The sequence below is a fragment of the Erpetoichthys calabaricus genome, chromosome 14 (assembly GCF_900747795.2).
Source record: "Erpetoichthys calabaricus chromosome 14, fErpCal1.3, whole genome shotgun sequence".
In the NCBI taxonomy this organism is placed as follows: domain Eukaryota; kingdom Metazoa; phylum Chordata; class Cladistia; order Polypteriformes; family Polypteridae; genus Erpetoichthys; species Erpetoichthys calabaricus.
The window spans coordinates 84,070,630-84,093,676 of NC_041407.2; the positions used below are offsets into that span (position 1 = coordinate 84,070,630).

The 23,047-nt window shown below is 40.0% G+C and overlaps 2 protein-coding genes across 4 annotated transcripts in view; one reads left to right on the forward strand and one right to left on the reverse strand.

Annotated features, from left to right (window-relative positions):
• Nucleotides 1-10,433, forward strand: part of zcchc17 (zinc finger, CCHC domain containing 17) — a 22,834-nt gene extending 12,401 nt beyond the window's left edge. For both annotated transcript variants that reach the window (XM_028819224.2, XM_028819223.2), the window contains exons 5-8: nucleotides 409-500; nucleotides 4,765-4,865; nucleotides 6,811-6,956; nucleotides 9,599-10,433. In XM_028819224.2, coding sequence (XP_028675057.2) covers nucleotides 409-500; nucleotides 4,765-4,865; nucleotides 6,811-6,956; nucleotides 9,599-9,787 — 528 coding nt within the window. In that variant the 3' untranslated portion in view covers nucleotides 9,788-10,433. The remainder of the gene's footprint in view (nucleotides 1-408; nucleotides 501-4,764; nucleotides 4,866-6,810; nucleotides 6,957-9,598) is intronic.
• Nucleotides 10,429-21,323, reverse strand: fabp3 (fatty acid binding protein 3, muscle and heart). Of its 2 annotated transcripts, XM_028819226.2 has the most exons (5): nucleotides 21,153-21,323; nucleotides 20,235-20,341; nucleotides 11,572-11,744; nucleotides 11,330-11,431; nucleotides 10,429-10,628 (listed from the first exon to the last, which is right to left on the reverse strand). In XM_028819226.2, exons 2-5 carry the CDS (start codon nucleotides 20,305-20,307, stop codon nucleotides 10,575-10,577), a joined length of 402 nt encoding a protein of 133 aa, XP_028675059.2. In that variant the 5' UTR covers nucleotides 20,308-20,341; nucleotides 21,153-21,323; the 3' UTR covers nucleotides 10,429-10,574. The 2 variants fall into 2 exon arrangements, with proteins under 2 accessions (XP_028675059.2, XP_051774969.1); XM_051919009.1 differs by lacking the exon at nucleotides 21,153-21,323 and having other exon boundaries at nucleotides 20,235-20,419.
• Between the last annotated feature and the right edge of the window lie 1,724 nt (nucleotides 21,324-23,047).

Below are 23,047 nucleotides of genomic sequence, written 5' to 3' on the forward strand. Positions count from 1 at the left end.
CTTTGAGTGCAGTTAACTCTGCCATGTTTGTATGTAGAAACCTGGAGTCAGGACTGGTTTTAGCAAGAAGTTGAGGTTTTGGATACAAAACAGTTATTCTCGAGGTAATGTAAATCCTTTATGAAATTTTCTGCTTCCATGTGATTATTTTGCTGATCTCAGTTCTCTAAAAAGTTTAGATCATCCATTTGTGATATTCTGATTACAAAAGTACCAGTTATCTCAAACAGAGATTATGCTTTGCTATCTGGTATTCTGTCATTTTATACGCACGTATTGCAAAGCAATGCTTATCTTGCCAAACCCTTTTAAGTAGATTATATTGTTGTTTTTGTCTGTTTTAGTTTGATTATAGTCACACTATTACTGGCATCATTTTAATGTGATTATTTCATTCAATTAATACAGGTAAAAGATGAAAAAGTGAAACTCTCTCTTTCAATGAAGGTCGTTAATCAAGGAACTGGGAAAGATCTTGACCCAAACAATGTTGTTCTGGAGTAAGTTTGTTTCTGGCTCCCTTTTTGAGTCTGTTTGGTATGTATGATTGAAAATGGAGGCACTTTTTAACAGCTGAGGCATTTTTCAAAGTCACCTAATTTCTCTGAGTCAGGGTTTCTCAAAGACTGCAGGCGATCCACCTCACTTGAACATATGGCTCGGACAGGCTCCTGGATGTTACTGATGTTACTGACACAATCGCAAATCATTCAAGTTAGTCATTCCTCTGTATGTTTGTTTACTGGATGTGTAACACTGCATTATATGTAGGCTTTTAATCCTCTCCTTTGTTTATTGGGAGTATCAGTTTATTGGAACATTTTATGAAGCTAATTGCAAATGAGAGAGTACCAGGAGATGTGACCTGCAAAAGGGAAGGTGTGACAACAAACAAGATGGAGTGCGTTCTAAATCCATGAGTCAGAAAATTTAAATGATGTAGTGAGCTGTGTGCAAAATAAGTGTTAGCTGTATGAAGACAGAAATTTTAGTTTGAAACCACGACTTTTATTTATTGACAGTGGTGCAGGCAATCCTCCTAATCCAGAGTCTGTCTTGCTGTGCATTTTCCAGCTATAGCAAGTCTGAACTTTGTACAACCCCAAGTGTCCCACTGATGTAACCCTTCATATTTTTTCCCCAGTACAAATCATTGTGAAACTCTGCCAGTGATTTCACTTGCTTGGCTGGCTTGCTTGCTACCAATGTCCAACAAAGCTCTTTGCTTGTTCGCTCGTGTGTGTGGGGTGTGTTGTTGTTTTTTTTTTTTTAAGATAAGGTCATAGATCGGAGGTATTTTTTTTAATCTAAGGATTATATGGTGAAATTCGATGTTGTCTTTATGCTAGATTGTGGACATAGATATCATAGGTTAATTCTTGATTATTGTACTCCCTGCTTCAAAAATATCCCTTATTCAACTGGTAAGTGATTAAATGCAATAAAGACTCTCACATTTTTGCTTGAATTTCACTTGCCGTAAAAGATGCACCCGGTCCAAGTCGGACATCCAACTGGCATAGCACCCAGTCCTTATCCTTGTAAATGTTTTGCCCATTGGAAAGTGTGCTAGGGGCAGATCCAGGGCACAAAGAAGGAATTTATGTTTCATTTGGTTTTACAACTCTTACCAAATTCCTCAGAATATACTGCAGATTCCTTCTGGATTTCAGGACATTTGTTCAGAGTAACTCTGTATTGTGACCACTATCTTCACAGAGTAGGGTAGATAGACATGTTTGAAATAAGATGCATTGTAAATTAATCTACCATGCAAAATGCAGTATACCTAATTTTGATTTTTTTTTTCCCCCCTAAAAAATAATTTCTCTTAACTATTATTAATTTACTGTTGCCCTCCACTTTCAGCCCCATTGTAATGAATCATGATTTCAAGATTTAGTGCAAAAAAAAAAAAAAAAAAAATTTTACAAACTATCATTATCCTATAAATTCCCATTGATAAGGGCATCAGACACAAATATCGTGATTACTCTCCAATATTTGTATATACCACAGGGGTAGAAAGTTTGAGCGGTCATAAAATGCATGTGCAGAAGTGCCTTTTCAGTAGGTGTTCATTTGACTGAGCGCTGCAGAGTTTTCATGTCTCCTTCAAGCAACAGGCCACAAAGCTGAAACACGTTTTGGTTTTGTAGTTAGTGGTGTAAATTCAGTCCGAGGAGGAGTAAAACTCTGCAGGGAAAAATAATAAATGCATTGCATCACTGAATTTATTATATTGTTTGTAATTCTTTAACATGGATCTTTTATCAGAACTGACAACTGAGCATGGTTCAAAATGTTTCTTTCATACCTTATGTACCCCGATCTGAAAAATGAGTTTTTAATGAATTTATTAGGGGAGGGAACATTTTAATTGTTTTCTAGTACTTTATTAGTTGCACAACATTTACATGTAACTCTCATATTCAAATATATTTCAAATAGTACATTGCATTTTCAATATTAAACATTCTAATGTTAAATTGTTGGCTCAGATAACCACCCCATTGTTTCAGATTTTAATTTTCTGTTTTGTTCACAACAGTCTTTATTAAAGTAGCCACTTGGTGATGAGTGCACACATTTAAATGGATGTGGATTAACAGCTTTCTTTCCAGACACTTTTATTTTTGCACTGCTTTCTGTTGTCCATATTTAAAAGGAGCATTTGTTGTATGGCATGTGATAACAATTAATTATTCCAGCCATTCTGTATGCCTGAAAATACTGCAAAACTGAAAATGACATCAATTAAAATGATTAATAAATTAACAGGAAGAAATCAACAGTCACAGTGGCATTTGAGGAGAAAATTTGGAAACCCCCTACCTGAAATTACAAAATGATTTTTCCTATCACCATGCCATACCATCCATTTCCAGTGGAGGGCAGTAAAGTTATTAATTTAGAGCAGCTGAAAATGTGGCACTGGGAGAGAACTACTATTGCCTGTCTATTTATATTTTATGTATAATCCACATATATAAATATATGTACAGTATCTCACAAAAGTGAGTACACCTCTCACATTTTTGTAAATAATTTATTACATCTTTTCATGGGGCAACATTGAAGATATGACACTTTGATACAATGTAAAGTAGTCCATGTACAGCTTATAGAACAGTGTAAATTTGCTGTCCCTTCAAAATAACTCGACACACAGCCATTAATGTCTAAACCGCTGGCAACAAAAGTGAGTACACCCCTAAGTGAAAAATGTCCAAATTGTGCCCAAAGTGTCAATATTTTGTGTGGCTGCCATTATTTTCCTGCACTGCCTTAACTCTCTTGGGCATGGAGTTCACTAGAGCTCCACAGGTTGCCACTGGAATCCTCTTCCAGTCCTCCATGACATCACGGAGCTGGTGGATGTTAGAGACCTTGCGCTCCACCACCTTCCATTTGAGGATGCCCCACAGATACTCAATAGGGTTTAGGTCTGGAGACCTGCTTGGCCAGTCCAGCACCTTTACCCTCAGTTTCTTTAGCAAGGCAGTGGTCGTCTTGTAGGTATCTTTGGGGTCGTTCTAATGTTGGAATACTGCCCTGTGGCCCAGTTACCGAAGGGAGGGGATCATGCTCTGCTTCAGTATGTCACAGTACATATTGGCATTCATGGTTCCCTCAATGAACTTTAGCTCCCCAGTGCCGGTAGCACTCATGCAGCCCCAAACCATGACATTCCCACCCCCATGCTTGACTGTAGGCAAGACACACTTGTCTTTGTACTCCTCACCTGGTTGCCGCCACACACGCTTGACACCATTTGAACCAAATAAGTTTATCTTGGTCTCATCAGACCACAGGACATGGTTCCAGTAATCCATGTCCTTAGTCTCCTTGTCTTCATTAAACTGTTTGCGGGCTTTCTTGTGCATCATCTTTAGAAGAGGCTTCCTTCTGTGACGACAGCCATGCAGACCAATTTGATGCAGTGTGCGGCGTATGGTCTGAGCAATGATAGGCTGACCCCCCACCCCTTCAACCTCTGCAGCAATACTGGCAGCATTCGTACGTCTATTTTCAAAAGACATCCTCTGGATATGATGCTGAGCATGTGCACTCAACTTCTTTGGTCGACCATGGCGAGGCCTGTTCTGAGTGGAACCTGTCCGTTAAACCGCTGTATGGTCTTGGCCACCGTGCTGCAGCTCAGTTTCAGGTTGTTGGCAATCTTCTTATAGCCTAGGCCATCTTTATGTAGAGCAACACTTCTTTTTTTCAGATCCTCAAGAGTTCTTTGCCATGAGGTGCCATGTTGAATTTCCAGTGACCAGTATGCAAGAGTGTGAGAGTGATAACACCAAATTTAATACACCTGCTCCCCATTCACACCTGAGACCTTGTAACACGAGTCGCATGACACTGGGGAAAATGGCTAATTGGCCACAATTTGGACATTTTTCACTTAGGGTGTACTCACTTTTGTTGCCAGCGGTTTAGACATTAATGGCTGTGTGTTTGAGTTATTTTGAGGGTGCAGCAAATTTACACTGTTATACAAGCTGTACACTGACAACTTTACATTCTTCAGTGTTGTCCCATGAAAAGATAGAGTAAAATATTTACAAAAATGTGAGGGGTGTACTCACTTTTGTGAGATACTGTAACTATTTGCTTTGCAGATGTATAATTTTTTTACTTCACCACTGGTTGATTATTATAAATTATAGTTACAGTTCAAAGATGCATCATTTCCTAAAGGATGTGTATACCCCAATATATCTAACTTTTTCCTGTTTCTCATGTTGACAGACAGGATGAACGTAAGAGGAAAGAATTCAGAGATGATTCTAAACAAAAAATAACACTGGAAGCTGTGCTGAACACAGTGTGCAAGAAATGTGGATGTAAAGGTACCAATTCTTTGAGATGTATAACTTGACAAACTTGCTGGAGGATATATTTTTTTATCTTATATTAATTTACCAATATGCCCAAAGGTTTTCATAAAAGAATTTTGATACTCCAAATATTATTGGCTTTATTTTATCTACTCTTTCTTCAAAATAATCAAATTTGTTTTTTGCAATTTGTCATTAACTTTTTAGAGACTTTTTCACAGTCGTAATTTATTTTTAAGTTCTTAAGTTGTTTTAACATTTAACTGTGTTTTTCTTTTATCAGTTGATCATTACAATTTGTAATTGTGAGGTGGTACTTTAAATACAGGCAGATTTCGCATGGTTATTTGAGATGTATGGTATTAACAAATGCAATCTTGTGTGCACTTTTGTGGTGGGCTTAAAGTGGAGAAAGTGGAGCTGATAAGCAGTCCTTGGTTTAATAATTTACTTAGGATTGATAGCATATTGCTTGAGGCTCTCTGTTTTGTAGGGGGAAAGAAATAGGCAGCAGAGTGAGCTTCTTAAATGCTTCCAACTGTATTTACACAACTTTACAAAAAATGTTTGTGCATGTGGCAGCGTGTTTTAAAAACCTGTTATGTGAGCTTAATAGTTTCATGGTGCATCTGGGTTGTCTCCTAGGATTTATGCACATGTCTGTTAATGATCATTCTTAATGCTGCCTACATAGCAAATATGTTTGACATTTATTAGGAGCTACTCATGCAGAATAGGACTGGCTATAAGTTTACATAAGCATAATTTATTTTGTCTGGGGATTACTAAACTGAATCATACTAAAGCCTCCAAGGATATTCACTTCTAATTATAATGTAGATTTTCAGATTTTACAATATGTCCAATAGGATTATTGAGTACAAACGTTTGTATTGGTGTAGTTTATTGTGCTGGTTTTTCCTGTTTTTTTAAAGGTGTCATCCTTGTAGGAATAGAGAATATACACTTGAATTTATCCTCCTCTTGCAAACAAGTATTATTTGTTTGCACAAGGTCAAAGCACTTGACACCTCATTTTTCAGATCTGCTTAAAATTCATTGTGCAGAAAGAGAACTCGCAGAATAGCTGAAATGTAGATGTCCTGCTCTTGTTGTCTGTTTCTTGAGATTTGCTCGGTGTCCCTGTTCAAAACTCTTCTTTTAAAATGAAATTATCGATGATGATAATATTGGATGACATTTACAAATTTTAATATGCACTGCTTCTTTGCCTAGATCTACACCTGATTTGCTGTATTGCATGTTGAGAGGGTATATTTTACTGTGTTAGTGAGAAGCTATCCAAAATACATAATATCACTTATTATTATTATTTGATTGATGCCTTTATCCAAGGCAACTTAACAACATTTGAAATTAAATTGGTTATATTTCTTTGGTTTTTTTCAATTGGAGCATCAGGTGAAGTGACCTGTTCTAGTCTCACAGTGTGAGTAGCAGGATTTGAACCCATCGCCTCAGGGCTTTCAGTCCTGTGTCCAAAGCCTTAACCACTACACCATACTGCCTGCCTTATTGGATACTTGTTTATTGTATTAACATGGTTGGTTGTGCCATCCTGTACTTGTTTAACTTTTTTTTTATGAGAGAGAACTTTATACATTTCTGATTGGCAATGCTTTTCTTACATGATAAAAATACCTTATACAGTAATTATCATCACTTGTGGAGATGAAGCTTTTTTTATCCAAGATTACCAAATGTCTGATTTCTTAAGCCTGGAGAATCATTTCTGCTTTTTTTGGGCACTTCACATGATGGATTGAGAAATTAATCCTATGAGTATAATTTCATAACATTTGGAATAGTAGGGCCACCTTTCATAATACACATAACTGGACATAGTGTGACGCCTAACCCATTTGAGTTCATGATAATGTGTATGCATTTTTAATACCTCTTAGGTTTGATCTGTAAATATTCATTTTCCACACAGGACATTTTGCAAATGATTGCTTTTCTCAACCTGGTGGTATGAAATATTCCTTAGTACCTGATGATGAAGAAGAAGAAGAGGAGCAGCAACAGCAGCAGCAGCAGCAGACTAGCAATTTAGAAAGAAAGCCTGCTAAGAAACACAAGGTACACTGTAGGCTGACTGCAGATGTAAATGGTAGTAGCATTGACTGAGAACAAAAGTAATGCATGATCATTTGGATCATTGCAAATCTGGAATCATCATTTCACCCAATTTCATTGCCCCTTGGCTTATCTAATAGAAGGTACAGTGTACTACAGCTTTAGAGAATAGGTGCTTTTGTTGCGTAAAGCTTTTCACTTTTATAAAGCATCAAAAGACCAGAGGAAGGACGTGAGATGGTTACAGCTGTTTAATACTCTTGTTCAAAATTTTAATATCCAGTTCCAAGTAAGCTATTTATTATAGATTTGTTTCCAGATGTTACATTCATATACAGTATTTACCTACATTTTGAATATTAAAACAGAACAGGAAATTTCAAAATGTCACCAAGCTGGACACAATATTTTTTTTCTTTCAGTTGTCTTCTGCTATTCACACATTTTCCAAGAACAGGCCATTGGTGTTTGATGACTTGTCATAAATGATGCAAACCCCCTAAAGTGGGCTCTTGTTTGGAAGCCATTTTGGTTTGAGTCCTCTTTGTTTCAACCGGCCAGCAAATGTCTAGACTTCTGCTGACAGGGAGGGAGGTACTTGAAGGCTGATTCATACTTCAGACAAGACTCCCTTTGTAGCTGTCATGCATTGAAGGTGAAGGTATGGGAAGCTGGCACAGAAGAAACCCTGATGGAACTGCTTTGTTTTTTTGTCTGACCAATCTTAATCCATTTTTGTTGATTGAAACCACGCTTCTCTTGGTGCTGCTCACAGTAGATAATGTCACTGGTACTCAAACTTACATTTAAAAAGGAACACACAGAACGATGGAATGTAGTTAAGGTTTTATTATGAGTGCATCATTGAATGGCTCATCTTAAGTTAGCTAATGTCTTTATCCAAAGGAACTAAAAAAAACCCAAAATCAATACATTTGAGTGGCACAAATGTTTTCAAACACTAGAGATAAGTCTGAATGCTTGGTAAAAATTAGAATTCTGACTAAACCAAAGTTGTTCAATTGTCCTATTTCCGAGAAGCTTTTTGAAAACAACATTTTTCAAGAAATACTTCTCAGTCAACTGAGAGCTGCAGGAGTCCTTCTACAGACAATGTTCAAAGTGTAAGCACTTCACACCTGGAAGCATGATGCTGCACTTTGTCCAAACCAATCTAAATTCTGTGACAATAAGTGGTAATCCAGCCTGTGTTTTAACAAAACTCAATGAGCAAAAGATATTTGAGTTTAGAAGGGTATGGGTGGGGGGATTGGAGATACAATGTATACCCCAAGCTTAATTTGAATGGAGATCTTGGGGGTTTTATAATTATTAAATAAGATTCAGCACACTGCTCTTGCTTAATAGTGCCAGATGTGGCATTTTGAAGTAAGATAGTAACTTACAATTCATCATCATGCCATACTGCTTGTTGATTAGCAGGTGAAAGTAAGAATTTCACTGTACTCTGGGCAGGTGATAGTTTTGATCCTCAGAACCGGACATCTTTATGAAAGAATTGTAAACGGTATAATTGTGATCTTGCTAATGTCATGTACCACAGCTTTAGTCCACACTTCACTAGGCTGTGTTGTATTTGCACAGATACTTTTAAGCCATGTCACAGACAGCTTTTCCAGCATTTTTTCAATCTACCTTCATTTTTATAATCTTAGCGAGTCAGAGGCAGTCATCTAGTCTGACATACTGTGCCTCGTCCTAACAAAATCAAAGTGGTTTGATTGTGCCCTTAGTCATAGAAGAACTGTGTGCTTGAGGGCTGCCCACCAATGAATGCTCAGCTGGAACCACAATTCATATAATGCAATGATGAAGAATAAGGAACACTGGTGTTTTGGACCTAACTTTTCATACTTTTTAATCCTTTGTACAATACTGGCTCCACCTAGTACTACACTATTGGCCTTTTGAAAATGCCAGGACAATATTGTGCTAAAAGTCCTCACAGTCACTAAATGAGAACATGCCCAGCAATGTCAGTCATGTAAATTGATGCTGTCCAGCGCCAAGATAAAATGTAGTTGGCAAGTCTCACATAACCTATGAGTAAAAGTTGCATAATGTGACATTACCTTTTAGAATAAAACCTACAGTTCAGGTGCCACCTTACTGATTATATTTCAGTATCGATTTTGGCTTAGAATATGGAAAAACTTGCACCCAGTTAACTATCTACATATTGTCCTTTTTATTGCCTGATGTGAACAAGGTAAAAATGTTGCTCATGAAATAACATTTTTTGACCTAAGCCCTACAAACTTTTCAGTAAAGCTAGAAGTATATTGTTTTTCACTTCTCTATAAGCCTTTTAGTTTTTACATATATGGCACTATATCAAAACCAAACTCCCACACTCTATACAGGAAGTGTATGCCTTAATCTCCATAAAGATTGGTTTTCAAAGTTAGCTTAAATAGTCAGGGGGTTGGTCTCAATGAATATTTATGGATTTACAGACCATTTCAAATGGTATATACTGTAGTAGATGTACCAAGTTTCATTTTGGCTGGAAAGTACAGATTAGAACTTTGAGGACATATTGTAGTTGAAGTTACCTAGTGTGCAGTGCATGGTACACACAGATCTTAATGAGCGACTCTCCTCTTTGCTTTCCTTGTCCACAGGAAAAGAAAAAGAAGAAACAGAAGCGGAAATCAAAGTCCCCTGCAGCTGATGCCAAAAGATCTGACAGCTCAGACTCTGAGGATGAAGGTCAGATGCCTGCAAAGAGGCATTCATATGCAAAACCTGAAGGCAACATTAAGAAGCACAAACACAAAAAGCATAAACACAAGTCCCACAAGAACCATTAATGGGAATTAAGTGATGGACTTCCATGACTTCTATCCCAGAATGCTTTGGAGTTGGGGGATGAGGTTAGGTTTGGATACACAGTGCATGTTATCTGCATACTTTGAGGTAGATATACTTACCTTAAGACTGTTTGTTCTGTACAGAAAATTGAAATTCAAGAACCAAAAATATTGAATATTTCATGGATAGAGAGAATGATGTAATGTAACTTCTTACATTTCTAGGATGACAAAGTGCATTTTTTATAGATAGCTTACTTTAATGCATTATGAACCTGATGGACCATGGATATGGTACAGTGAGTTTAAACTTACTGGTGAGATTCTAAACCATGTGCTGCCTGTTAAACCTGCAACCCAGACCCCCCACTTTCTCAAGAAAAGTTGTAATACTGTCTTCATAGAGGTATTTCCATATTGGCAAGTTCAGCCGGTAGCTCCTATACTATTAAAGGTAACTTTTCCCATATTCCCGTTAAGGCAAACTCTTAAATGCAAGTTGCATATTCTGGTCACGTAGTACTGTAACTGTTCTTCTTGGAGCAGGTTGTAATCAGGTGAAATATTTTTTCTTCCTTAGCATTGCTCAAGATTCATGTTTTCCTTTCTAAGATACAACTTTTGAATTAAACACAAACAGAAGCTTTCCATTTTTTTTTATTTATTTGCGGGCCCAGTGATACACTCCACGCAGAAGCAAGATTTAAAAAAACAACAAAACAATGCTTTTACAGGTAGTCTTGGACTTCTCCTGCCAACTGTACATGAGGTGAGGGGAGACACAGGCTCATTTTTCCTTTTTGTACATGCGAGTACACACCACTTCACCTGCCGTGAGAGTCTGGTGGGGAGGAAAAAAAAAAAGCACATTAAACTCTGAATTGAGGCAGTTGTGACTTCCTTGCACGTACCTTTCTTATTCCTAGATTTTTATTCAGTTTGCTGGACAGTGAGCTCCTTGGTTAATTAGATGGCTTAATAAAGGAAAGCCCGGCACACAAATAGTAAATCACAAGAAATATTCCAGTTTGTCTTAGTTTATTGATTCAGGTTTTTTCTCTTTATTTGGCCATTTTGCAAAATAAAAGTTCAAATTACAAAAGCCAAATAGCTGCCAAATTGCAATGGAAGCTTACGTTATAGTTAATCTTCCCTAAACCAAATAAATGGGAGATGCAGCAGCCACATTAACACTAGTGGACCTAGTTTCGTGTTTTTGTTTTTTTAACTAGAACTTCAATAATCTGTCGTAAATCATTTAGTCAAATTCAGGTTTGCAGCCAGTTGCATCAGCAAGCTAAATAGCCACCCATTGTAAAATAATCCCAGAATTTAACTAATGTACAGAAAAGGAGGAGGGCATAGGGTAGGAATCTTGATGAAGCAACGATACAAATGTAGTCAAATAGGTTACTGTACGTTGGGGGAAGAATACAAATGACACAAACCTCACACTAGGCAAAGCATCAAGGTAACTATAAAGCAATGAATAGCCAAGGCAATAAACCGTGGACTGTAGCATCAGTTTAAAAGAATACTCACCAGTGTAAGCTCATCTTCCTTGACTTCCCTCACTAAAGTAGTCTCTTTGTCATCCCACTTCTGAACATGAACCAGCTTTCCATCGTCAAGCGTCACTACAGACTGAAAGAAAGAGCAAGTTAGCACTGGTAGTTCTAACAATCAAGAATATATTTTAAGCATCATTATTATATGCTTGCTGGTTTCTCGCACCAATTTTAAAAAGTTTACAATTTCATTTTATGCAAAGAGTTGGTCCTCACCTTGACCTTCCTGCCATCAGCAGTAGTCTCATCAAATTCTTCACCCAATTTGAACTCTATTTCTGTGTTTTTAAATGTGCTCAGTGTTTTCACGTTAATTTTGTCATCGTTGAGGCCTATGATAGTTGTGGGTTTAGAACTGGAGCCCATTTGTCGCATTAAAAACCCAACACCTGCAAGCAACAGAATAAAAAAAAAAAGTAACTTCTCTTGGTCTCCAAAAATTGAAATTCACACCCAACTTAATAAAGCAAGTCAGCGGATTAGACATTTCATGATTTATTGCCCACCAGCAACTGTGTACTACAACTATTCACTTCAAAAAGGTCTTTACACAGCAACTGTGTACTACAACTATTCACTTCAAAAAGGTCTTTACCTTTCCAAGAATGGGCAAGAGGATGCCCTGCTCCTTTCCCACAATTATCTTCAGTTTTTTTTTGTGGTTTATTTTTTTTTTTTTGGATGAGTTGGAGGCAAGCTGTGTCAGGTCTTGCTTGACAGGAGTGACAGGCTTGGAATGCTCTAGGGGCTTTATTGCCTGTTTAAAATAGAGGCCTTTAAACCTTTCTCATCTCACACTAAAAATCAGTCAAGAACCAGAGAAGTGCAGTATGGACAATGATCTACACCCAAGCCCTACTAAGGGTCCACAGCCCAGCTTAACCTCATAGTAGGCATCAGACCTGGCATGTTCCCCAACTTACTTGCATAACATGGACCCCACTGTATTTATGTATATCTGCATGTGATCCAATAATTAATAATAATTCTTTACATTTATATAGCACTTTTCTCACTACTCAAAAGCACTCTCCACACAGGGAGGACCCGGGAATCGAACCCACAATCTCCTTACTGCAAAGCAGCAGCACTACCACTGTGCAAGGGCACATGCATTCAGCATTTGACACCTGTGCTACATTTCCAGGCCACTTGCACATATTAGAACGTTAGTGCAAAGGGCACCAGACTGGATAAAGCAACCAAAAGCCAAAAATAAGTAAAATGCAAATCATTTAAACACTTGGCAAACCATAGCAGCATTTCTTTTCAGGATGCTGAAAATGTAAGGGGGTACTTTTTCTGAATTTTCTCCTGAAAGGAAGAAAACGTCGGACAGGATGGCAGCTCAATGCAGGGCAGCCTCATAATCAATTTAGCCACAACAGAGGTAGTCTAATGTGGCGACCACACACCTGCTCTCCAATTCACTTTGCATAAGGCTCTGTATCTAGACATGTTCCTCCCTAACCTCTACTTGGTGTGTGCTTTGGGTCAGCCCTGCATGTACTTTGACAATTTTAAGAGTGTATTTCAACTATGGTGACACTTTACAAGGATTCTAACCCAGGAGTGCTTCATCTGTGGTGGTGGGCAGCACACGTATCCTGTCTAGCACTACTAATCTTTTGGCAAAGTGGCCAGTAATGGTAATTCATCATTGAAGAAAGCGCACATCCTTAAAGATGAAGGTAGGCTTCAAAAAAGGGTGAACTTGGGTTTCCCTGTGCACACATGCAACATCATTAAAGTAAAACCACAAAGGTGAAGTGGTTATCACATAGGGGGCAATGAATAGAAAAAGCTAAGAGGACTTTGTTCATGAGTGGCCTGTACATTAGTGGGCAGGTAGGCACCAACAGGATTGTTTCTGGTTGGTGAACATTTTCACAAGTACATTCCAGCAATAATTCTGCATGCTACAGTAGGCCAGATTACTCTGTTTCAGTTGTTAGCCCTGTAAAATAGACTATATATTTTATATATAAAGTCATGTGAAAATGTATGTACACCCCATGAAATGGTTCTGTCTTTTGACTCGTGGCCATACAAAGGTTTGATCTTCATTTAAATAACATCAATAGACAAAAAGGGGGTTGATGCAACAAACACGATGCCACATTTCCATTTTGTAGTCCATTGCATAGCTTAAAAACACAAAACTCACTGTATTGCAAGTACACCTCCTATACACTACCGATCAAAAGTTTGTTGTTTTTTTTCAATCAGTTGAAATGTAATAAATGGCCTAAAATGGTGACAAGCAGAAAAGATTTAACTATAAAGTTTAGGTTAACAAAAACTGAAAAAAAGGGAATTTCAGAAGATTACAAATGGTCCTTCAAGGAACAACTAATAGGTTACAACCCACCGATGTTGAAGCAGTTTGCCCAGCTGTCCCAAGTTCTGTTGATTACTTGATAACCCTCAGTCCGTCTTAAAGCAGAGTTGGAACAGACTGCGTTACATATATTTACATATTACACTGTAGAAAATTGTAAATTCCAGTGATAAAGGCAAGAAAACTGCAATAAAATGAGACTGAGCATTATTACCCTTAGAAGTGCAGGCCTTTCATTTATAGAAATTTCAAAAAAAAAAAAGTCAATAAGCGTGGTGTCCTATACAGTCCAAGGGCAATTGGAAACTGGAAGAAACTGATAGGAAGAGATCTGGGAGACCCAAAATCACAACCCCATCAGAAGACAAGTTTCTGAGGGTCACCAGCTTGTGTGATAGGCACCTCACAGCACAACACCATCAAGCACAGTTTAACAGCAGTCGAAAAAAGCAAGTGTAAGTTTCTGTTGTGAAGAGGAGACTTTGTGCTGCAGCCATTCCTTAAAGGACAAAATAGGGCCTTGAAATACCAACTGAGGATTACTGCAGACTGGAAGAAAGTCCTATAGACCAATGAATCAAAATCTGAAGTCTTTCAATGGCGTACAAATACCCTGCATAATGAATTAGTGCAAGGATGGTTCCTTGGTGTGTGACACCAACTGTTAAACATGAAGGAAGAAATGAGATAGTCTGGGGTCCTTTTGCTGGAGGCAGAGTTGGTGACTTGCATGGAGGGACTGGCCATCTGATTCAGTAGGGTTACCACAGGTTGGCTGTTATATCAGCAAAGGTGACTACTTTGATGAATCAAAAATGTGAATAAACCTTTGTACAGTTAATGACAACTTTTTTTTTGGCATTGTTTATTCTATATCCATCCATCCATTTTCAACCCGCTGAATCCAAACACAGGGTCACGGGGGTCTGGCTGGAGCCAATCCCAGCCAACACAGGGCACAAGGCAGGGAACCAATCCCGGGCAGGGGCCAACCCACCGCAGGACACACAACAAACACACCCACACACCAAGCACACACTAGGGGCCAATTTAGAATCGCCCAATCCACCTAACCTGCATGTCTTTGGACTGTGGGAGGAAACCCACGCAGACACAGGGAGAACATGCAAACTCCACGCAGGGTGGACCCAGGAAGCGAACCCAGGTCTCCCAACTGCGAGGCAGCAGCGCTACCCACTGCGCCACCGTGCCGCCCTTATTCTATATCTTGATTTCACAAAATATAAAAGCATTAAACTGTGTGCATTTTAATTGAAAAAGTGGAGTTTTTTGCCACTATTGATGTCAAAATGAATGAGTCTACCATTAGAAAGAGGCTGCACATTTTAAATCTACATGAGACGTAGACCAGAAGACTGAAGCTCAAATGAAGATGGACCTTGCAACATAACAGTGACCCTAAACATACCAGTAAATGCACCTAAAAAGAAAACTGGATAGCTCTGAAGTGGCCAAGGCAAAAGTTCAGATCTGAATTCCCAAATGCCCCAGATGCTATTGAGTTTGGGAGATTTAAAACTAGCTATGATTGCAGGACACTCCTCAAACACCACACAGTTGAAAGATTTCTGCATAGAGGACTGGGAAACACTTTTTCCCCCCAGTCGATGTCCGAGACCGCTAGCCAGTTAAGGGAAACACGGACTTTAGTGGGCAGTACAAGCTATTAGAGCCAAAGGGGGAATTCCCCCTATACGGAAATGGCGTATGTGTTCATTTTTCTTTGAATAAATTGTGGCAATGTCAAATTTTCATTGCCTCTCTGTTACACTGCCTTTATCTATAGATACTGATTAATGAAGATCAAATCTTGACATATCCACATGTGCCAAATTCAGATATTTCATGGGGTGTACGTCTTTTCACAGGAGTATATATAAATTGTAGCATATTTCAAACTGAACCCTGTTGCTGTCTTAATGACCACACACTCCTTTGCTACCAGGGGCAGAGTTGGATCAATGAAGGAATATCACAAAACTCTGGAGCAAACACTGAGCAGGCCTGTTATGTTAAAATTCTTGTGCAGATGTCCTGTGGGACACACTCTGCCTTTAACAGTTCACTTCACCTGTGCCGTGCAGAGATTTCCACCATTCAAATTACATTCTGGGCGGCACGGTGGCGCAGTGGGTAGCGCTGCTGCCTCGCAGTTGGGAGATCAGGGGACCTGGGTTCGATTCCTGGGTCCTCCCTGCGTGGAGTTTGCATGTTCTCCCCGTGTCTGCGTGGGTTTCCTCCGGGCACTCCGGTTTCCTCCTACAGTCCAAAGACATGCAGGTTAGGTGGATTGGCGATTCTAAATTGGCCCTAGTGTATGCTTGGTGTGTGGGTGTGTTTGTGTGTGTCCTGCGGTGGGTTGGCACCTGCCCAGGATTGTTTCCTGCCTTTGTGCCCTGTGTTGGCTGGGATTGGCTCCAGCAGACCCCCCGTGACCCTGTGTTCGATTCAGCGGGTTGGAAAATGGATGGATGGATGGAAATTACATTCTGAAACCCACTTAACCCAAAATGAAGGTGGGCCAGAGTTCATCCCACTATCATTGCACAAGGCAGTAAAGTACCTTCTATAAGGCCATGAATCCGTAGCAGGGCACACTATTGTGAGTCTTCAACGAACCTATGGGAGGAAGACCCAATGACAGAGAGAATATGCAAACTCCAATCTGTTCTCAGGATTCAAACCCAGGACTGCACTACCATGTTGCCGGTCAAAATCCTTGTACAGAGTTTCCATCCAGCCACACCCAGACATTAACAGCCTCATTCCTTTTGTCATCTTGTAAATCACTTTGACCTATATTGTTTGTATGAAAATGTGCTATAGAAATATACATTGTTGTCACTGTCGTTCGGCTGGTTGATCAGGTCCAATGATCTTGCTGTCCAGATATTTCTGGCTTTAGATTCCACATCAAAGTTACTTAACATTTAAAAGAGCTCCATCCTTGCATGCACCGTGCTACTTCGATTGCAATAAATTCTGGATTGTTCCATGCACCACACACAATAGATAAGGAGGTGGGAATACTGGGGCTATAAATCCACTCCTCATATGCTTTTCCCATCTCCGTTCTGGAAGACCTCCACAATAACACTTCATGGGGTGACCAGAGCCAGCACATTTTTTCAAAAGTACAATGTAGTCAGGAAATCACCCATCCCAGCCACCTGGACTTTTCCATTCAGGTCTCCACCGGAATGGAGCAGTTCAAGTGGCTTTTCCTATGCAAACAAGGACAGGATCCCAACATAAATAGCAGCTTCAAAACAAGATGCCCTTTTACCCAGAGGTAATTAATGTTCGAAAACATCAAGGTGCCAAGCTTACCTTTGTAATGTGGGCAAACAAATTTGAAATGGGGGAAAATTAATCCACAGTAATGCAACCTCATTCTTTAGGTACACCATTTTATGTGAGAACAAAAGCCCATCGGGCATCACTCCCTCCCCTAATTCTCCTATTACAGTAAATCCCCTTGTTCCTCTGCCAATTCTTTACCTACTTTTGAGAAACACCATATTGAACAGGATTACAATGGGTAGTTTAACTTTCCCAACTTTTCCTCCCCACCCACTGCCAGGATAGAGAGATGGCATTTTAGAAGGTGCCTGAACACTACATGAGTCAAAAACATTTGTGACCAGGATTAAATCACATGAACGGGATGACAGGTTCAGAGTGTTGGTTGTTCAAAAAAAAAAAAAAAAAGAAAGTCAGTTCACACACAAGCTGGCATGTGGCACAATGCACATAATGAGGGAATGATTCTCAAGCTATTATTTATATCACACTGCTAACGTACGTATCAAATGTAGCTTCTAAACTACAATGGTGGTATTGTTTACCTTACTTTAGGTGTACATCATGAAAATTCAGGGGGGGTGGCACTGCAGGGTCTCTGCAAAAGAAATTGCCAGCTTTGCAAATCCTACATCAAAGGATGCAGACCCTGCTTGCATAGTAATTACTTTGAATACAAATGCTATGGCTAATATTCAGAATGCTTGAATAACTTCATAGTTGAGTATTCTGTCTGGTGTGGAATATCCAAACATCTACTTCAGACCCAGCAGTACAATTCCTATTCCTTCACAGCAACGTCATTTAAATAATGCATAGCTACCCAGATAGCTTGAGTGATTACTATGCCAAGCGTGCCAAAGTTAAGCAGTGTGGCCAGTGCATTGAACTCTACACCTCAGTGATGTCTGCTACCATTTCTGCACAACTGAGCGTATCACAATCCAAAAATTATCCACATTTCTGGACAGCAGAGAGCTCAAGTCATTGGGCACAAGACACACAAGTGGAGCCCCCCACATTTAAAGATGGGCAGAGTCACAGCAAGCCAAAGCTTGGGCATGAACTATCCACTTTGTGTGTTACAGTCCAACTCCATAAAGCACAGTGCATCCAGGGTCAAATAATCAGTTACATGTATACTGTATAAGGCTCTTCGAAGCACTTGACAGACAGTATGGGTGCCACTCATCCAGGCAGATGGTGCAGTTGAAAAAATGGCAGCCATTCTTACACAAGTGGTCAGAGAGAGTTAGCCAGTAAGGGATATGAATGACTAGGGGGCCACCATGGACAAAGCGTTTAGCCTAGGAAGGCAGGAATCACCCTACTCCTTTTGAAAGATGCGTAGGGATCGTGTGACCACAAAGAGTCAGGACTTCGGGTTTTACGTCTCCCCCAATGGGCACCGCCAATTTTTACAGCATGGAGTTCCAGTCACTACACTGGGGCATTGGGATCCACACATACCAGCCTCAGGGTGAGCACCCCCTGCTAGCCTCACAAACACCTCTTCCAGCAGCAACCCAAGCTTTTCCTAGATGGTTTCCCATCCAAGTACCGGCGGGGCCTAAATATGCTTAGCTTCAGGTGGATGACCTGTTCTGAAGTGCAGGTGGAATGGCTGCTTCACCTTATCCCCAGCTCGTAGTCAGCTGGGACCATCATTTATAAGTGTGACGACTTTTTGCATGTTGCATCTGGACATGTGCTCACAATTTCAAGGTGTGGCCATTCCACAAGTGCCGTTTTGGATTTTCAAGGTTAACACACCTGCATCAATGCAAGTTTACATCTCACAAACTACCACTGTGGCACAGAACTGGTTTTCATTTGGGGAGCATGGGGCTGGATAAAACGGTCTTTTCGGCATATGCATAGTATCTTTCTGAAGATAGAAGATTCAGTGCAGGTTTTCGGCAATCAGAGCAAGGCATCTTAAGGTACTTGGTCACAGCCATCGATGTGAACTGCACTGGCAACCTTCTGGATTATAACTCAACATTATATAGTCTTAAAAATAAGGGTTTTACAATGGCGCTTTACTGGGTCATGTGGTTCCCCATAGATCCATTGCTTGACACAGAACCACTTCATTCTAGGAAGGGTTCTTTGAGCTTTGAAAATGGTTCCTAATATATGGACAGCACAACTCGTTGTGTAGCAAGTTACCTAGCAGGACACTGACGGATCAAGAAAACTGAACTTAGTCTTTGTTATTGTATGTGGCAACAGACCTTTGAAATTCAGAAACAAATCACCTATTCAAGGCTATGTAAGGAGCCTGTTAAAGATCTAAATAAAGGTTCTTTCAGGAACCATCATACGTTTGGTAATTTTGGGAACCAAAAATCAATTGTCTTATGGCAGGGGTGCCATACTGTGATTCTGGAAGGCCACCACAGCTGCAGGTTTATTCCTGCCACTTTATCTAGTACCAAGGCTAATAGTGCATAAGGTGTTGCTTTGATTTTAACAGTCACTTGCACCTTAAATGGTTTGATTTCTTCTTTAATGAGCAGCCAAAAGATAACCAAGCTGACTCATTTGCAGTTGCGTCTTTCATGCAATATCTATTTTAATTGGGAAAAAAATAAATGAAGGACTAAGATACTGATCTGCTCTGGTCCAGAAACATATTTGGATGTTGATCTTAGAAAACAGAAAAGGAGTTTTGGCAATGACTAGTGTGGCAGAATGAGAACACTAACAAGCCATAGATTTAAATAGTGGGCTTGATTAATAGCTTAATAGGAGATTAGTTGGAGTGAAAATGTGACAATCCATGATCATTTCATATCTTGACATAGCTGGTAAATTATTGGCTTGTTTTGTTAATTTAAAACAAAAAAAGACAAGCATTGTGTTAAATTAGCAGGTGTAATTAAAGTTGGCTAGAATGAAAATCTGCAGATACTGCAGCCTTCCAGCATTGGCGTTTGACACCCCTGCCCTGTGGCATCGCCCTGAAGAGCCACTTTGGTTTAATGGCTTCTTCTGGGATGGTAGGCATCGAGGCCTAATGTTTCAATCAGTTATTCAGTTCAAGGTAACCCTAGTAGATTTTCTTTTCACTCAGCACAAAAGGAATACAGAGTGCCAAAAATAGTAATAATAAAAATGGCAGTATACGCTCAGTTCTGAATCACCATCTCACACACACAAAGATTAAAAGCAAATGGGGAAAAAAAAAATGAATACATTGTGCACTCACCAATCTCCTTCATATACTCATCAAAATTCTTGGTATCATACATATTCCATGTTCCAGTAAAATTTTCGACCATGGTGGCAGTGAAGTGCAGGAGAAGATGTGGATATCTGGCAATGACAGTAGACAAGAGACCCAAGTGTTAGATCCCGCAGAGCTGAGCGCTAGTGTGTGCTGCCTTGCTTTATAATCGGTCTTTCCAATGCATACCCCGGAGTCACATGAGAGGGGAGGGGGGCTGCTATTTCAGACTGGCGTGGTGGGGGTGATGGGGGTGGAGAGAGAGAGAGAGAGAGAGAGAGAGAGAGCGCTTGTGGCGGGTCACTGCAGGCTCGGCTTAGTCTGACCACGGCATCATCCTCATATGAAATAACACGAGGTGCGGTCCTGAATGGTTCCCGCCCCGCCAGTATAAAGCGGCACTGCGCTCCTATTTCATGCAAATAATACAAATGAAAAGTCGCCGACTCGGCACCTGCGGAATATGCAATTAAGTCAAGTGTAGAAGCAGAGTCAACAGCCACATGAAAGGTGCTATAAAAATGACGCATGCGGCTGCTGCCAAGCCGTTTTACAACCTCGGGTTAAAAACACAAATCTCCGACGGTATTTGAACAGATAATCAGTCGCAATGAAAAGGTGACAAATTGTTATCCCGTGGGATGACCACATCTGCACGTAACGGTAAAAACGCTGCGCCATCCTAGTGAATATATCGATGCAGTCAGCATTACTATAGCGACCCAACCAGCTATAAATCAGTGATCAATTGTGCTGGAAGCGCTAGGCATGGAGACGGAGCATTTGCCGGAGTAAATGCGCAGTGGGCGGCGTGCTTTGACGCAGCCTACAGAGCCTGCAGATCCACGTGCGCTGCTCCGATGCTGGAGGCTGCTTGTCATCGCCGGTACCGGGACTTACCTGAGAAAATCTGTTCTTCTCTTAAGGAACGATCCTTGCCGGGCTGCTCTGAGAATTGTAAAACCTGCAAAAGTATGTTTGGAAAGAGACCGGTTATAAAAAAGCAGGTATCAGGAGGTGGTGCGACTTCACCAGGCGTTGCTGTCTACTTGTGTGAGGAGAGTGTCAGCTCTGGCGCCGCACCAAGAAAGAACAAAAAAATGACAGAAAAAGAAAAAAAAAAATAATCAGGCAAACGCTGAAACCCAATGAGGCATCACCAGGGTGGAGCCAGCATGCTTGAATATTCAAGTATCTAAATAAAAGGGATCAGCATTTCTGCGGCGTTTCCAGTCTTCATGTTACACAATTGAGTGCAATACAGTGCCACGACAACCATTTGGGCGTGGCCAGTCCGCACAGTCCCGAAGTTTACATTTCTAGTGCCAAGCCATAAGCAGGCGACATTTGTATACCAACAAGGTCTTGAGTTTTCTGATGGACCACTAAATATATCTTTACTAATACAAGATTTACGACAGAGTGGTCAATCTATATCAAATGTAAGTGCAGGGGTTCAGAATTACCGCTTGCTTTGCACATCAATGCATCCAGACCCCCCAAACAGACAATCTGTACCCCTCCATCTATAGTTGGCACACGGTTTATACATTGGCTGCTTGTTACCTAGTAGTTTCCAGACAATCAATGGGCACAAGTCAGATCCAAATCTAAATGTATACAGAAGGCTCTCACTGGACATGCTTATACACACAGGAGCCAATTTAATTCTTCAAGATGTGCGAGATGGAAGCCAGACTACTCAGAGAAGTTCCAAATGGGCACAGTCTGCAATTCATACTGGGCATCCCTGTCGGTGTCAAACAGCACCATTAGCTGCTACACCACCCTAGTCTGTACTCACGTCCAATTACTCGCTTTGGTATTCCAGCACTTAGTTGCAAAGTTCTGCACATGAGGCATTCAAAGGGCACATTTACCCAAGAAACATCCTAGCTGGTATATAAATGTCAGACTAGTTTCAGCTTGCTGTTCAAAAGATCTTTTCTAACTTAACTAGTTTAATACTTGCATCCACTTTAAGATATTTTCTAAGTAATCAGGGAACACATGGGTTACAATACAATGTATGCATCCACAGTTGGAGATTAAGCAGAGAGAGAGTCATATCCACTACAGTATTACATTATCTCCTCAACCTGCTCATATCAAGTCCTTGACTCCAAATGTGTGTGAAGACAAGAAAGTGACATAGCCAATGACAATTATATAAATCTGTCTTAATATGTGCCATGAAATTATTCAAGCTATTTTGGATAAAATCAAACAACTAAGGTGTAACAGAAACCACAGCTACAGCAAATCTTTGGAAGGCACCAGCACAATGGTTGACTACTTTACATGTGGGCTAGAGGTAGTTCAGCGCTAAAGCCACATCGTAACCCAGGCGTCACCAGACTACCGTTTTCAGACACTCAAATCTGGTTAACAATACAGCTGCAAGTCTGATCATACCCACCACTACTACATACTGGCATCTTACTGAACTACCACCTAGTCATACTCATAACTGCATTTAAATACCTTGGCTCCTGTCGGTTTTTGCTAACATTATCAGATGTTATAGATACTGCTAGACAGATTGGACTTTATTTGTTCCAAGGGGAAAACTTAGCTTTTATAGCAGTTCAAAAACTATAGAAATATTATAACCACCACCCACCCTCCAAAACATGCACAAGAATTACAAATTTCTCGTTAAATTTGTGGTATGCTATTGGATTTGTTTGATTTGACATACAACCACCAATAGTCTATTAGAGAGGCACAAGAAAGTAACTGTACATGTTGTGCACATGAAAATAACCAAATGGTATTTGCCATTAGGTCCAGAA